The sequence below is a fragment of the Syzygium oleosum genome, unplaced genomic scaffold (genome assembly GCF_021117445.2).
Source record: "Syzygium oleosum isolate NSW1041296 unplaced genomic scaffold, Sole_v2.1 Sole_v2.02, whole genome shotgun sequence".
NCBI classification, from domain to species: Eukaryota; Viridiplantae; Streptophyta; class Magnoliopsida; order Myrtales; family Myrtaceae; genus Syzygium; species Syzygium oleosum.
In genome coordinates this window covers 12,929,241-12,945,709 of record NW_026607486.1, presented here as the reverse complement: position 1 = coordinate 12,945,709, position 16,469 = coordinate 12,929,241, and the positions used below count along the sequence as shown (strand labels likewise).

The following is a 16,469-nucleotide window of genomic DNA, read 5'->3' as shown; positions in this document are numbered from 1 at the left end:
TTAAATAAACTAAATTTTCACGTTTAGCATGATGCACCTTGGCTTTAATGCTGAAAGGACAGATGCCAATACTATGTTAGTAAGTTCTCTTTTGTTTTTCCTTTTGCATCTTGCGGATAAGAATTATGAAACACCTTGCAAATCTCATGAGCTTATTAAGTTAGGCCTTTGCTGGTGCGGACGCAATGCTGGTGGATTTCTAGAGCATTCAAGAAGCACGGGCGGCACCGGGACAAAAATGTCGCGCCGTGCGTGAGACATTGCCCATAACTTTTGATCCCGAAAGAGTTACGGGGCTCAGCATGCAAATTCGAAAAGACTGCCCACAGTTGTGTTTGGGGGCAATTTTTCTATATTGATGTCTATTTTTCCCATTCTATTAGATTTTTTGTCTATTTTCCTTAGATGGTGCGACATTACGGATGGTTTGTTGTTTAATTATTTATTATATTCGATGTTTTAGACAACTTTGATCATTATTTTCAGTAATACAAAAAATAAAGTAGTCTGAAAATTTTGGCTTGTGAGCATTTGTTTGCGCATGAGTGCAGTGTCGCAAGTTTAACCGTGTATGCCACACCATTTCTATCGCATCAATTGGTATTAGAGCCGGCAATACCGCTAAAGAGCACAGTTAAGTCTATTCTTGATAACAGTGCAAGCAACTATCCCACTACCGAAGATCAGGAGGATGCAGGCCTTATTGATGACTTCTCATCGTCTCGAGGCATCTCAACAAACCACAGAACATGATCTGCGATGGACTCTGGATATATTCATTGAGCAACTTAATTTCGAAGAAACTTAAATACGGATAACGAAATGGCATCGCAACTGAGTAATGCCCCCCTGCCAAACTTTTGAAGCTACTCATTGCAGTGGTTCAAAACAACAATGGCCATTTCGTCAATCGAGAGGAATTCGATTCAAACGGGATTTATGCAAAGTACGGACATCGTGTGGGGTGTGATGGCCGCGATGATTCGTGATTGCCATAGAGGTCGTGATAACTACGTCGGACGTGATGGTTAGTGTAGTAGGGAACATCACGGCAATCAAAATTACACATGGTGTTTAAGGATTAAATGTTTCCAACTTCAAGGTAAGGAATTTGCTTCGTTTCATGCTTCTTGAGTCCTTGGATTGGCTTGAAGAGGTGAATCGTATGATTTTTCTTTTAATTATGAAAGGACACCCTAGACTAGAGGCTAGAGCATTGAAAAGTGAAATGCTAGGATAGCGTAATAATTGAAAGATAGAGAGCATTAATGATGGTGGGAAAGATCTGAAGGAGAGGATCGACATGGAGCGTTGTCACTAAAGCAGTGGATTTTTTTTGCTGACAGACTAATGATGCCCATGATCAAATTCGACACCACGCACACAAAAAGGTCAAAAAGAAATCGCCGAATTTACATGCCGTCGTAGAATATTCACCTTGTCAATCATCGGAAATTTACGCGAGCTAAGTCAGAAATCCATTTAAAAATGATTATAAAATACCTTGTGTTGTTTATTTTATTAAGAAAAGGCGTCTTTCTATTACGACGACGACGACGACGAAAATTACGTGTCTGTTACACAAAATCATAGAAATAATCAAATGGAGTTTTATTCTGTAATATAATTCTCTAACATAACTCAACAAATATGATATTATACCCTTTAAAAAATGTCTACTAATTAACTCTACATCTCCCCCAACGTACTTGTTCTAGATTCGTCGTTGCGAATAATGATTGGTAAATTCATGTAGCTTTGGTAACAAGGACAATTGAGAGTTTAGTGGAAAAATAAAAAAAAGTCCATGATTTCTTAATTGTCGAAAAAGAGTTAACCGTCTCGTAAAACTACCGATTCCTAATAAGAGATTAGAAAAATCATTCGACCGGATCTTTTTCTACCAGCGGTTTCTTGACACACATAAACTCTTTTCAAAATCTGTCGACCCAAACAAATTAAAAATCCTATTCTTTATATATATATATATATATAATATCGAGGGCTAGTCCCACAGAAGCTAATTTTTCTGCGGAGGCGGTGATCACGATCGACGAGGAAAGGGGCTTTTCTCAACGCTACTTCCTAGGGCGTCGTAGGGTAGTCTTTCTAAAAGCTTCTCTTCTTCTTCTTCTTCTTCTTCTTCCAAGCTTTATGTTCTTAAGATAAACTAATGTAATCCCACCACCACCGTATGGTCGGTTCCCCCAATCTCTTTTGTCTTTGGATTCACAATCATCGCCAAGATCATCTCTATAACCCCCCCCCCCCCCCCCCTCTTTTTGACGACTTTTTGACAGACCCCTAATTCGCGAGTCCCGGGGGTCACGAAATCATATCATATCGAACCGCCATCACACGAGCTCATCGCGCACGCCGAAGAACACGATCGTGTTTTTCGGGAAATTTCATGTCATTTCGTGGGGGTCGCTTTCGAAATTGTTGGCAACCTGTTTTCATTGACGTGTAGAATTGCGTAAGCTGGGTTTGGAAATCGCTGGCCAAGGGTACTTTGAAAATCGCCGGCCGAGCTACTTGTTTGTTGTGAGGAGAATATTGGTATGGTTACGAAGTTAACTGTGTTAATTAAGGGTTGAGTCTCCCTCTATATTCACATAGCATTCTTCTTCAACCTCCATGGAGGAAAGGGTTTGAGCTAGATCTCTCCCTCCCCTTCCTTTTTCTTTTTTTTTTTGCTGATTTGGTTCTTTGTTCTCTTTTTCTTATTTTCCTCCCGTTTTGAGGAGTCTTTTTCTTATGATCTAGTCTAGATCTAGAAGTTTTTCTCTCCCATTTCGAAGAGATTTCTATTCCGATCTAGTTTAGATTTAGGGGTTTTTTGCTTATATGATTTTGGGGTTTCGCTTTCCTCGGATTTTGTTAGTGTACAAGTCCAATTTCGAAGGAGATCGGATGAGTTTTGCGAATGTTTCGCTCTTACAGGTATCAGATCTGTGCGTGTTTAATCTTGTTACTCTGCACGGCAATGATGCTGGGGACGCTGAACCTTGGTGCGCACCGCCGAAAGGCAAAGCCATTGCAACAGATAGAAATCTCGATGTGTGCTTATTACTATAAACGAAATCGATGATCGGCTACTGACTTTGGTTTGAAGAAGTCTCAGATTTGCTCTTTGAGTGTGTGACCCATAACCTTGTTATGATGATTCATCTTCTTATCTAGAATTTGTTGTCTTAGTTTGTAGTTGGACTGCGTAACTCTATTGTATATACGTGGAAATGAATAAAATATTTCTTTGACCAAAAAACAAATTAAGGGTTGAGTGCTTGACTAAGAGAGTTTTTCATTTTTGGACGATTTTTATATTGGGATTCTGCCTCCTAAATTACCTAAAAACTCAAAATTATTTAATCATTGGTCTTTCTAGTGCGAGTTTACTGATAAACGTTGCCTAATCCTACTCTATTTTGTTTAATTAAAATTGCAATACAAACAAATTAGGGAACTAGAATCTGATTTTTGATTTAAATTTAGACCAGATTCATTACCTTCGAAATCAAAGTAATTTAGTCTGAAATTGAGTAAAGAAGCAAGATTGGAATGTCTTATATTTTCGTTAAAACACGTCGAATATGATTTATTGCTTAAAGCATTTATTTTCTTTTCTCGTCTCGAATTGACTCTTTCTTTCTTTTCTTTTTTAACATGGAAGTCTAAATCCACCTTTTTAATTCGGTAAGAGTTAGGTCATTCGTGAAAAGGCTACAACGAAAAGATGGGTAATCCTAGATCACTCCATCTAAGCTAGCGAGTCATTTTCCATTAAAACACAGACGACCTTCGTAACCAACTTACTTGTTTAAGACTTGTTCATTGCGATTCTTCACGACCAATTCGATCGATCTCTAATGTCAAAGATCACGATTATTCTATTGAACCTCATTGCATACCGAATAAATCGTGCCACACGGATTGGATAACACTATTTTAGGTACAGATCACGTCTATAGATAATTACATTTTGTGATTCCTAAAAACCTTATTATAGAAGATAATAAACCGTTTTCCATAAAATGAAAGTACGTATCCCATTTCGAATTTAGAGAAAGAGTACAAAAGTGGCCCGTGTGTGTTTTTTTAACAATTAACTAATTATCAAAATCAATAAAAATTGGGTATTTTTATAACAAAAAATTATTTTCGTTTGGTGCATGAAAATGCGTGTCCAATACATTATGCTGCAGCTGGAGCGTTTCGCTTCGCCTCTGATAAATACACACCTCGGTCTATCTCCTCCCCGCTGTCCGCTTCTCACTACTTCTCAGAAGAAGAAGAAAGAAGAAAGGAAGAAACCACCATCGAGATTCCTCTGAATCTCACCTGTGTCGCTTTCCATATCCTTCCCAGATTCGCCATTTTCGCCTCGCCAACCATGCTCCGATCTCTTGCCAGGTCTCTCTCTCTCTCTCTCTCTCTCTCTCTCTCTCTCTCTCTCTCTAGCTTCGTAACCCATCTATTTCCATGGAACATCTGGTGCAAACCATAAGCTCACCATCGAGCCGCTTGTGAACTTATCTGACCCTTTTAGTTTTCTCTCGCTCTCTTTTTTGCCGTCCACGATGTCAGGGAGTTCCAGCTCGTGGCCCCCGTCGCATTCCGGAGGCGCCTGGCGTCGTACTCCACCAGAGATGCCGGCGGCGCCGCCAATGGCAGGAGGTACGCGAGCTCCTCCCTTCATCTAACTCTGTGTGCTTGCTACTGATCTGTGTTAGGTGGTCGCGCTCCTGGTTCTGTTGTTTTTCTTTGGAAGAACTCGAAGGGTTCTTCTCTTTTCTCTTTTTATTTTTCCTGTTTGATTTTGACTTTGGAGATTAATTTTGGATTCTAATGGCCGTTTTTGCAAAGCCGTTGACTAATTTTTCTTTTGTTCCTTTGTGCTATAAAACATCGTATATTGGAAACCTCAAACCCGTTTCTTGGTTTTTTCTGGTCTCTTGATGAATCTGAGCTTGGGTTTATTCCATCTCTACATTAAAGTATAGATTTCGATTCTTATGGTAATGATAATCCATGATTAATTGATCGATTAATTCCATATGATTCTTGTCAAATTTAATAATAAGAATCAGATATGCATTGCTATTGTGTTACACCTTAAACCTCAAATCATGAAATAAACGAGATCGATGACACTTGCAAATTCAATCTGTCTCTTTCTTTTTTTCTCGACCTTTTAAGGTTTCTTTTACCACTTTTGTTAGTCGAATTACTTAAATAAGATATCTTCCTTTTTCCCCTTTCAATCGGCTCGCATTAAATTATTAATTTCGCCGCCTTCAAATTTTGGCAAACAAAAAGAAAAAAAATTCACGACGTTAACAAATTTCCACCTTTTTTGCATATTCTCATGAAATTTCTGAAATTCTTTTAGCAATTTATGTTAGTCAGCATAATATTCTATCTATTAAACTATCAATTTCGTATTTAAGAATTACAGATGAACTTACTATAAATCAACATGGATCTGGTCTTCTTGATGGGTTGCGTACATGTGCTTTGCGGCAACCATTTACGGAAAAAATCACTAAGAATTTGGGTAATATATGACATACGTGAAGCACATGAAGGGACATAATAAAAAAAAAAGATGTAGGACTTTATTATCCATAATTTAAAACTGTGCTAAGAGTCGGATCTTACACAAAACTCGCACGATATTATGCCGCATATTCAGCATCTCCATTTATAATAATAACAATAATATCATTATTTTTTGCGTTTATATCAAAATTGTTTTCCTCTCCTCCTATAGTCATGTTTTCCTATGCCAGAGAACAGCTTACTTGCCGATGATCTTCGTTAATCGTTTCATTAGTTTCATACTTAATAAAGTCAATTTCTTCCTAATATTTTGAGCATTTGTACTGTATATTCGCACCGAAACTTGCGTCCTAGACTAGAGGCCAAAAAAAAAAAAATTATGTTTAGCGGAAGATGTCGCATTGCTCGGACCGTGGTTTTCACGATTTTAGGCTTGCATTCATCAAATCTCGAATTTGAATATGGTTCGTTTAATAAGGCAGCGAATAAATTAAAAAAAAAAAAATTGATGAGGAATATTCTCACCTTCCTTTTCATGTTGAGATTTGAATTTAACCAAAAAATATCACATCTTAAGGATAATCCTCTTAACCCTTTATTTAAAAGATCACCAAAAACCCTCTTAGTAATATGAACTATATTTATAGAATTGTTTTGTTTTGGACGGTGACACCAAATGTCTAGTCCATAAAAAGAGCAATTTGCCCTAATCTACACATGATTGGACGTTCATAATGTTGGTCACATCAATTTGATATAACATTTCTCTGTTGCTCTCTTATCTTCCTTTAAGCTTCTGGTCAAAAGACATCGACTAGTTTTGTCTTTCCATCGCATAAGTTTTCTAATTGGCAATGATTAATGAATCGCCTCATGATTGATTTTGATAAGCAGACTTGTGGGCAAAGTGGCCCTTATAACTGGAGGTGCGAGTGGGCTTGGTAAGGCCACGGCCCATGAATTCATCCAGAATGGAGCCCAAGTCGTCATCGCGGACATCGACTCTGAGCTCGGCCCGCAAGTGGCCCAAAGCTTAGGCCCCTCGGCCCACTACGTGAGCTGCGACGTGGCCGACGAGGCCCAGGTGGCTGACGCGGTGGACGCCACGGTGGCCCGCCATGGGAAGTTGGACATCATGTACAACAATGCCGGCATAACGGGCCCGGCGTACCCCCCGAGCATCGTCGACCTTGACCTGGACAAGTTCGACGAGGTCATGAGGATCAATGTCCGTGGCGCAGTCGCCGGGATAAAGCACGCGGCGCGGGTCATGATATCGGCAGGCTCGGGGTCCATCCTGTGCACGTCCAGCATTAGCGGGATCATGGGCGGGCTTGGGCCTCATCCCTACACGGTATCCAAATTCGCGATCCCGGGGCTCGTGAAGTCGGCCGCCACCGAGCTGTGCCGCCACGGGGTCAGGATCAACTGCATCTCGCCCGCCCCGATCCCAACGCCAATGTCGGTGGGCCAAATAGCACAATTTTACCCCGGCTTGACGCTAGAGCAGGTGGCCAGGATCATAAACGGGCTCGGGGAGCTTAAAGGGGCCCATTGCGAGGATGCCGACGTAGCCAAGGCCGCGTTGTACTTGGCGTCGGACGAGGCCAAGTACGTGACGGGCCATAACCTGGTAGTGGATGGAGGGTTCACTTGCTTCAAAAATTTGAGCTTCCCTTCTCCAGATCAAGTTGTGTAACGTTGGCACTGTTTTAACAGGTTCATAGTCCGTTGTTTTTCGATTTGTCCCCCTCTCCTTCTTGTGTTCTTCGTTTTTTACAATTGTTTAGTGTAATTAGTGAAGATGAATGAGTGATTCCAATGGTTGACTTATTCTTTTGAAAGTACCATTTGGGCCGTCGACAAGCACAAAACCAGCTTGGGTCCATCAGTGGGCTACTGCTATGATGACAGATGGAGACAAGGAGAGCGGACAATGTGGATGAGGAATTTGGATCACTCAATTTAAGGAATAAGGATACAAGAATCAGGTTGTCTTGGTTCCTAGACAATCATACTCCTCCTGCTAAATGGCGACCTGCATCTGTAGAAATGGCGACTTGCACCTGTGTATGTATGTGTAGTTTGGGTTAATTGTGATCTTAGGACATAAGTTGATTTTGGTAAATAAGTCACACGTTGAAGTGGCCGAACTTTGGAGAGGAATGCAAAAGAGCAAGAGTGATTCTGATAGCTTTCGAGACGCTTATTAAATAATCAAATAAGAAGAGTACCATTTGAAGCCGAAGGACGGCAACATCCGGAGCGACGTGCTGCTCCCGAGTGGGACTCTACCGGAGCTCGTCGGATATACCCCGAGATGAAACCGAAGCCCGTCGACCCGTCGTCGAACAATCGCTGTCGTGGCCGTCTCGGTATCGTTTGCAACCCTGAGGGACTTCAGGGCCCCAGCACCTGGTTAAAAATCAGTAACGTGGATAGGTCGTTTCACGCGGTCTCGTGGTCCAAGTGATCACTGACTCTTGCCCATTGTTCACTTGTAAGTCTCGTTCGTCTACCCAATGGTTACCTAGACAGAGGTCGTTCATGCACAGAGCAAAGCCTTGCCCTTCTGCTTCGCATCGTTCAGTGACACAGGAAGAGGATTTCGAGTTTCAAGAAATATCCTAGGGTTTCGACCTAGTGAACTCATCGAGTAGGAAATCAAATTAGTCAGACCGGGGGTGCGGGTAACGATCTTGCCGGGACAGATTGTTTTTGTCTCTTACACGCCTCCATAAACGACAAGGTTTGGGCAACGGACCTCAATAATACAGTAAATACAGTTTTGAGGGTGTCGCTAGGATGAGCACATAGTAGTAGTGACACATTGTTGTGAACACTCAAAGTTCTGTTCTTCCTATATAAGAAAGCTTGAGGCCAGAGAGGCAAGAGAGAGCAAGCGACCAACCACCCCAGTTCGCACCGAAATTACAAAGGGAGGCATCCCTGAGGGGTCACCTGGTAACACATGCGGTGTTTTGACGTGTGTATTCGTATCCGTATCCGTTCATATGATTTGCACTGTTATATCAACACCTATGATTTCAGGTTACCCTTTTGGAATGATTACATTCCTTCCCTTCTGCATCACAATAGCCCTCCCAGGTCAATTTAATAGGGTAACAACATGTCGTCGAGAGCAGCGGGCGGCTCTGACTACTTCTTTGTATAGTCGAGATCGGTGACATGCCTTCGGGGTTCGGTACCATGGTTGGGACACTCTAAAAATCAGTCGTCTTCGTGGTTGGTGGTCAGATCTTGTTCTATACGTATTCCGGGAATCTCCATGCCCTTTCTTTTCATCCCCATGATTCCTTCTTACAGTTATTGAAACAAGCACGCTACAATTAACAAAAGTAGATTTGAGTCTGCCAAAGTTAAACAAGAAGGAAAAATTTTAGGAATTCGTTGAAATACCGCACAATGGATACGGTCCCTCCATCCTCCGAGCATACATATTTCTGTTTTCCCTCTTGTGTTCAAGATGCCAACAGACATGCCTGGGTCCATACTTGGTACCACGCATATATGGACATTGATTGAATGGTTTTGTTGTCTGTCCGACCTCGAGACAATTCTTGTTGGCCTTAATTGGCCTAGTGCGTAACAGTTTAAGACTCGTGGTTCTTCAGGATTTCCTGTTCTCTTTGGGCGTCCCCACCACACCTTACCCTCCCAACCACCAGGCCGGATGCCTCATTGAAATCTTTTTTATTATTGTAAGTGTATCATGAGTTTGTACTCTCCCCCCCGCCATGGATGATTGGGTGGTGGGCGACTTAATTTGCGAGTCGAACTTTGCAAGTCACAAGCTTGATCGAGTGTCTTGTCTATCCTCGGTTTCAAGAAACCTTGGCTAGTTTATAAAGGAAAGGTGTGGTTAAGGTGTATCGTCGGTCTCGGGCTCTCGACTCGCATAATAAGGGCATGGGTGGCTGACTCTCCCAATCGGGCAGCAGTGCGCGGGCTGAATCGTGACTTTAAACTGAATGTTCTCGTATGGGTGATCTATATAGTTCATCAACGCTAGACACCCTTTTAGGAAAAGGAAAACTCACGAATTTATATTAACGCATTGTTTATCGCTAAATCAAGAAAGCCCCACTCCTTCTCTTTGCCTTCTCTTTTGTAATGAAAATGACACAAACGGTACATAAACTTTAGCTCAACGTGCAATGTGGTCCTTGAACTTTAGCCCCATGTGTAATGTCATCCTTGAACTTTTATATTATTTAATGTAGTCTCTGAACTTTTGGTATATGTTCAATTTGGTCATTGGACTATATGAAAATGTTATATATTGTTCCTGAACTTAAATTAATGAATGGACAACATCGAACATTTTCATAAAATCCAAGAACTAAATTGAACATGTATCAAAAGTTCATGTACCACGTTGCACATTAAGTCAAAGTTCGTGGACCATTTATGCCATTATTTCTCTTTTGTGCTGATTCGAAGATATTAACTTTTACATTAAGTTACTAATTCAACTCTATGGTTTGGCCATCCATGTTGGAACTAGACAATTCATAAGGAATCACTTTCTAACGACCCGGTCCTATGTAATTACCGCCGTGGTCTTAACATTAATAATGACATTTGCAAGAACAAAGTACGACTAAAGTTTCTTTCTCTTACTTTCTCTGTTTACTTAACCTAATCTAGTGATACTCCATCATCTCTCCTCGTCCGGAGAGTCCCAAAGATCTATCTTGCACACAAATTCGGTCCCCACATACTCATGCCAATCTATGGTCCAAAGTAAATGTGGCACAGCCCATCAACGATATTCAATCTCTCGATTCAAATATTGGGAAAAAGAGGGAAAAAGAGGAAAATTAATGTACATTGAATGCGAACGAACAAAAAGCAATAAGAGGGCTCATGTTGCTACTTGGACATGCCATATATGCCATGCACCAATCCCTGAGCAAGTGGAGAATTAGAGATGAAGTTGGTGATGATAACTCTCTCTCTCTCTCTCTTCAATCATAAACAGCTCTAAAAGAAAGCGACCCCTCCTCCATATATACACATGAAAATATTCAAAAGATTTTTCAATTTTTGGGTCATTGAATGTGTGAGGAAAGTGCAAATTAAAACTCCATGTCTACAGTAGATCTAAAAGTTCATTTACTATTATCAATTTTTTTAACGGGACGAGTCACGAGATGTGCAACCCACGTATTAATGTGCAAATGCCCCACTGCATAAGTCGCCAGAGAATTCCCTTTCCTGGTGTAGCTCCCAGCCCCACAAGCTGTCACTATAGAGAGGTTCCCATGCAAGCCTGTCATGTTGGGTTTTCAGTACATCTCGATGTCCATTTCAAGCCTACAAACTGGGTGGGAGCTTATGTTAGGTCAATCATGAGGGGAGAAGCCTCTTTGAGGAAAACCCTATTGATCTTTTTTACTAAGCTACCTTTAACTAATTGACTTTTGCGGGTGCAGGAGGCATGTCCTTATGTCACGTGGCTATCAATTCACATCGTCTCCGACCAGTATCGTGGTCGAATTCTTATTCACGAATGAATCAGGAAAGCCAACAGAAAGGTTCGACTCTTGCTTCATAGAGCCAGTGCTGTTGTTGGCTGCGCGTAGGGCCGTTTCCCCGTTCTTGTCTCGGGGAGCTAAGGAGAATTTGTTTTTTTGGAATGGACAAGAGTGTTGTGCCAAAGCCTAGAATCAAGCTTTTGTGATGACGGGTGTCTTTTTGCCCCCATTTGCTAGTAGATGGAAAAATTGTCCAAAATATGCTAAAACTATTATACAACAACCAATTCAATTATAGACTTTTCAATTGTGTCAATTAGTCCTAATCCTTTTGACAACCTACCAATTTAGTCATAAACCTTTCAATTGTGCCAATTTAGTCCTAAATCTTTTGATGATCTGTCAATTTAATCATAAACTTTTTAATTATTTATGGTCAATTTTGATCGGAAATCACTAACATAGCGGTCTAATCAGCGTCGACTATCCTAAGTGGCACGGCCGGTGATGGTATAGACAATTTTTACTATTGTTTTGTTTTTCTTTTTCCCTTTTGCCCTCCGTCAACCATCGCTGGGACTCGTCGATGGCCGGCGGAGGTCGCTAGCCTTAGACGAGGGTTGCCCTTGTTGGCCTCGGGCGAAGGACACCCTTGCTTGGGCTAGCGAGGGTCGCCCTCACTTGGGCGGGTGTGGGCTGCCCTCGCCTGAGGTCGGCAACCTCTGCTGGCCATCGCTGAGACCTGGCGATGGTCGGTGAAGGAAAAAATGGAGAGAGAAAAAGGAAAAAAGAAAAAAGGAAAACAAATACAAAAATTATAAAAATTGTCTACGTCAAACTAGACCGCCACGTCAGCGATGTGATAAATCATTAAAAGGTTTAGGACTAAATTGGTAAACCATCAAAATGCTTAATACTAAATTGGCACAATTGAAAGGTTTAGAACTAAATTTTGTAAAAAAAAAAAGGTTTAAGACTAAATTGGCAAGTTGTCAAAATGTTTAGGATTAAATTAGAACATTGAGAGGTTTAGGATTGAAATGGCCTCTGCATGATAGGTTTTTGATTTTTTGGCCAATTTTTTTCTAATAGACTGACGGGTTGCACACTGGACACTCGTATTTTGGTCCCTCGCATCATTGAATGTGTATCATTTGCACAATTATTTACAATTACAAAATGCCATTGAAATCCTAATTCTCTCTTGAGCCTTGCCATTGCTATCTTGTCAAGAGATCGAGATCGAGATCGAGAGCGCTCAATTTGTGACGAGGAGGGGCAAGGCTCAATGACGATGAAGATGAACCCATGCTGCATGGTGAAAAACAGCGGTAAAAAGATTGATGGAGGGGAAAGGCATGCTGGTAGTGAAAATATTGGTAGTGGGAGTGGTAGTGGTTGGGAGCCGGGACAATGTCCACCGGCTATGGTACGATTAGGGGTGGGCGATGACCATGTTCAACGCGAGAACCTTCGGGAATCGACCTAGCCGGTTTGGTTTAGGCCGGTTCTCGGGAGCTCTACTATTTAAGAAAAGTCAGTTTTGTTGATAAAAGCATATTTGAGAAAAGAAATCATCTAAAAAAATCTCTAAATACGAGGTTAATTAATGGTACGGATTTTTTTTCCATTATTTTCGAGACAAATTTTGATTTTCTTCGAATTCTATTCGATACTAGATTTATCATGACCTTATTACCGAGTCACTCTCTGACATAGTTCCTCATAATCGTGTTTTGTAACATGGGTTAGCTCAACTGATTCAACGGATACAAGCATTTCGTTCCATCTACATGCAACGGATAAGACTTCACCTATAGGTTGGTAGGCATGGCCCTCGAAGTTGATACGAGTAAGCGACGTTGTTATTTCAACACGATATGCCGAATCCCAATCAAGCACCTAACTACTAAGTCGACCCCTCGAGAATTATGTCTGCTATACATTCGGTGCGATCTCGTTCTATGTTTGCGTGTAGTTAAGGAAGAAGTGTATTTAGACGACAACTTCATGCTGCATTCACAATTCGAACCGAACAAGTCCGATCCGATGTTTCTTTCACTGACAAATCAAAGGTGGAAAGCTGGTTTCACATCAAGGACGAAAGCTACTTGGGCTTCGTGGTCAAATTGCTTGCTCACCAGGTTAGGGAATAGGAAACATCATTCATCAACAGGTGTTGGTCAAGCTGTCCAAATTCATTTCATGCTGCTTTCGTCCAATGCCATGGCTTTTATCTTTAGGAAAATTGTCCAAGAAGTCCTAAGCTTATTGCACTTTTATCAATTCAGTCCTAAACCTTTTAAGTTTGCTAATTCAGTTCTAAATCTTTTTCACTTCTTGCCAATTAAGTCCATCCGGCTAATTTTGGCCGGCCGGCGCCAGCCGGCGTCCACGTTAGCCTTGGGCAGCCAAAATTAGCCGGATGAACTCAATTGGCAAGAAGTGAAAATGTTTAGGACTCAATAGGTAAACTTGAAATGTTTATGACTAAATTGACAAAAGTGCAATAAGTTTATGACTTTTTGGACAATTTTCACGTCTATCTTTCGAGGGAGAAATGCTTATGCTGAAAGGCTTAGGAAAGCAACAAATCCATGGTGGTAAGAGGCCTTCCATGATCGAGTTCTCGCGCTCGTGCCCCTAAATTATGTGAGAGAGAGAGAAAAGAATGGTTATATTTTTCATTAATTATGTATTTTGGATGTCGATAGTACGGTATCGACATTACCCGCATGCGAATTTAGCGAAAATTCAAAGCGACCGGCGTATCCATTTGTGACCAACTAATCAAAGTTAGAATAGTTTAAAGATCGGGAGTAGAACCCGCTTCTCCTCATGTCGCGGTGCTTTCGAATAATGCTAAACACATGAAAAGCAATATATTACAGTAAATACCATATCGAGTATCGAATACGACCTGCTTATCTGAAGACCGGTTACAAATTTACTTGTTTAAAATGCATCGATCATGCTATGTGTGTGGCATCACCAAACCAACCAAACCAAAGGTGTTTTTTCCTTTTCCTTAAACCGCGCTACACAAATTGTCGAAGTTCGAGGCAATTGTAACGTTGCTGTCCGACGTTCGCCTTGCCTCGAGAATCACTGAGGCGGGGGACAAAAGAAGAAGAAGAAGAGGAGGAAGAAGAAACCGCCATTGTTGACACAGCTCGGAGAAAAGCGGGGCAAAGGAGGCTGTCGACTGCATGTCCGCCGCGTGTCCGACTCTAATCCTTATCCTCCCCCTCCCCTCCCTAATGCAAATTCAATTTTCACGTGAAGAGAGAGAGGACTGGGACTTAATCATCATCCCCCATTTCACTCTCTCTCTCTCTCTCTCTCTATCTCTACGAAGTGAACCGCCGTACACGGTCTTCTCCTTCAAGTTGCGGCTCTTGCGTACCAACTTCTCCACGCCGTTGCTTTTGTTGGGGGAGAGCTGTCGATTGTTTCGAGCATGCATTTGCCAGGATTCGATGGCGGGTCGAGCGTAGATTATGGACGAAGTTTCGTGAACGCTTTCGTGTGTGTCGTCGTTGTCTAAGCTAATAGGAGTTCTAGAACTTTTGATCTCGCTTCCCTTCGCTCGAGTTTCTACATCGGTCATTGCGAAGAGTGAAATCCGGTCTAACCGTCTGAGAATAGCCCGGGCTCGATTCGATGGCTGCTTGAGATCGACTCGTTTGATTTGGGATTAATCTCAAGCTGCTCGAGTATTTATAGCCGAGTCGAGCTCGTACTCAACTCGACGGGGCTCGCCCTCCTGATTAATCGAACATGGTCAAGGTTCTATTATTCTTCCCAATGAAAAAGGTGAGAGGAATAACCTCAAAATTACGATATACCACATTATTCAAGTTTTTTTGGAGATCCAAGTTGTGCTCGAGTTCAGCTGAGTTCGAGCTAAGGTATCTAAAACTTCCGGTAGAGTCGAGGTCAAGCAAACTTCGATCGAGCACAAATTAACCGAATTTCGAGCGTCGAGTCAAGTTAAAAAAAACTCGGCACCGTATTGACTAGACTCGACCCCATCGCACCACCCCCTAATCATTTCCGGTAATACCGACGCTCGCTCGCACGTGGTAAATGAGAGAGAGGTGCCGGTGGTCTGGACAGAAACGAGAGAGGAAAGTGAAAAAGACGAAGGAACCGGGGCTCGTCGTTCGAATTTCTTTAGAGCGATGTTAGGTACATTAAGGTTGATATCGAATTGGGCATAACACTGAATGATGGTAGGGACAATAAACAGGGCCTAAATAAGGGGTGTCCCATCTAAATATGTACATCTTTCATCAACAGCATGGCACGGACCTATCAAAAGTTTCCCAACATAAAGTTGTACTGTGCCCCCCATGCCATTTGCGATTAATAACCCAGTTTCTAATTAATCATGTAAAGCTTAATGTACAACCATCATTGATAGATAGATAGATAGAGAGAGAGAGAGAGAGAGAGATGGGGATTGATGGGGGGGGGAGGAGTAGGTGCGGTGAGGTGGAGTGGAGTCACGAGAAACTTGGGTGGGTCGTTTTGCTTTCATCCCCCAAAAAACAGGGGAAAAAAGAAGCTTTATTCTCTTCAGTTTCGAAGTCTCTTCCTTCTTCCTCATGGCAATTGCCAATTTGAAATCTCTCTCTCTCTCCAAAGCCACCACATAGAATAAAATTTCTCACGTTTACCCATTGATCCTTATTCAGTTGACCGGTCATCATTGGAGCTTTTCCTAAAAGCTAATTTGACATGGTTACACGCCCAAAAATGACAAAAAGAAGAGATTGCCAGCTTTTGCTGAAAGCTAATTGACATGGTATGTCGCACGCCTAAAAATGACAAAAAAAAAAAAAAGAAGGCGGTATTGGCCAGTTTGAGAGAGACGCCTACTTTGCACGGCAACGATCGTATCGAGCAAGATATCGACTTTGTAAATATAGGGAAATAATACGAATGGTACCTTAACTTTGGCCCAACGTACAATGTGGTACATGAACTTTTAATTTGTTCAATATGGTCGATAAATTTTAGCCCAATGTGCAATGTGGTCCATGAATGTTTAGCCAAATGTATAATGTGGTTTCTGAAATTTTAAAAGTTCATGGATTACATTACACATTGAGCCAAAATTCAGGAATCATTTGTATCATTATCCCGTAAATATACGATGTTATGGAAATCAAGCAAGCCAAGTTGTGATTAGCGTATGTTTGGCTCATGATTTTGAAAAAGATTTTACTTATTTCGTTATTTCTTTTACTTATTTTACCAAACCCTCGCTATTGCGAGTTTGTATTGAGCTTCTGCCGTTCGCTTCTGGCTCCGGGTCGCTCTTAAGCTCAATTCGCGTTCCTTTCTAAGTCGTGAATCGTCCGATCGATCGTATCGGGACTACATGTTTCCCATATTTTC

At 41.6% G+C, this 16,469-nt stretch overlaps 1 protein-coding gene across 1 annotated transcript; it reads left to right on the top strand.

The window, feature by feature from the left end:
- The first annotated feature begins 4,256 nt into the window (after positions 1 to 4,256).
- On the top strand, positions 4,257 to 7,395 carry LOC115681880 (momilactone A synthase-like). The gene is made up of 3 exons (XM_030605981.2): positions 4,257 to 4,413; positions 4,588 to 4,677; positions 6,457 to 7,395. Exons 1-3 carry the CDS (start codon positions 4,394 to 4,396, stop codon positions 7,259 to 7,261), a joined length of 915 nt encoding a protein of 304 aa, XP_030461841.1. The 5' UTR covers positions 4,257 to 4,393; the 3' UTR covers positions 7,262 to 7,395.
- The last annotated feature ends 9,074 nt before the right edge of the window (positions 7,396 to 16,469 follow it).

Bases quoted from the DNA above. Each gene is read 5' to 3' on its own strand.
- LOC115681880 (XM_030605981.2), top strand. From the start codon at position 4,394: ATGCTCCGATCTCTTGCCAG. The intron at 4,414-4,587 runs GTCTCTCTCTCT...CCACGATGTCAG, and splicing joins ATGCTCCGATCTCTTGCCAG to GGAGTTCCAGCTCGTGGCCC. The intron at 4,678-6,456 runs GTACGCGAGCTC...TTTGATAAGCAG, and splicing joins GGCGCCGCCAATGGCAGGAG to ACTTGTGGGCAAAGTGGCCC.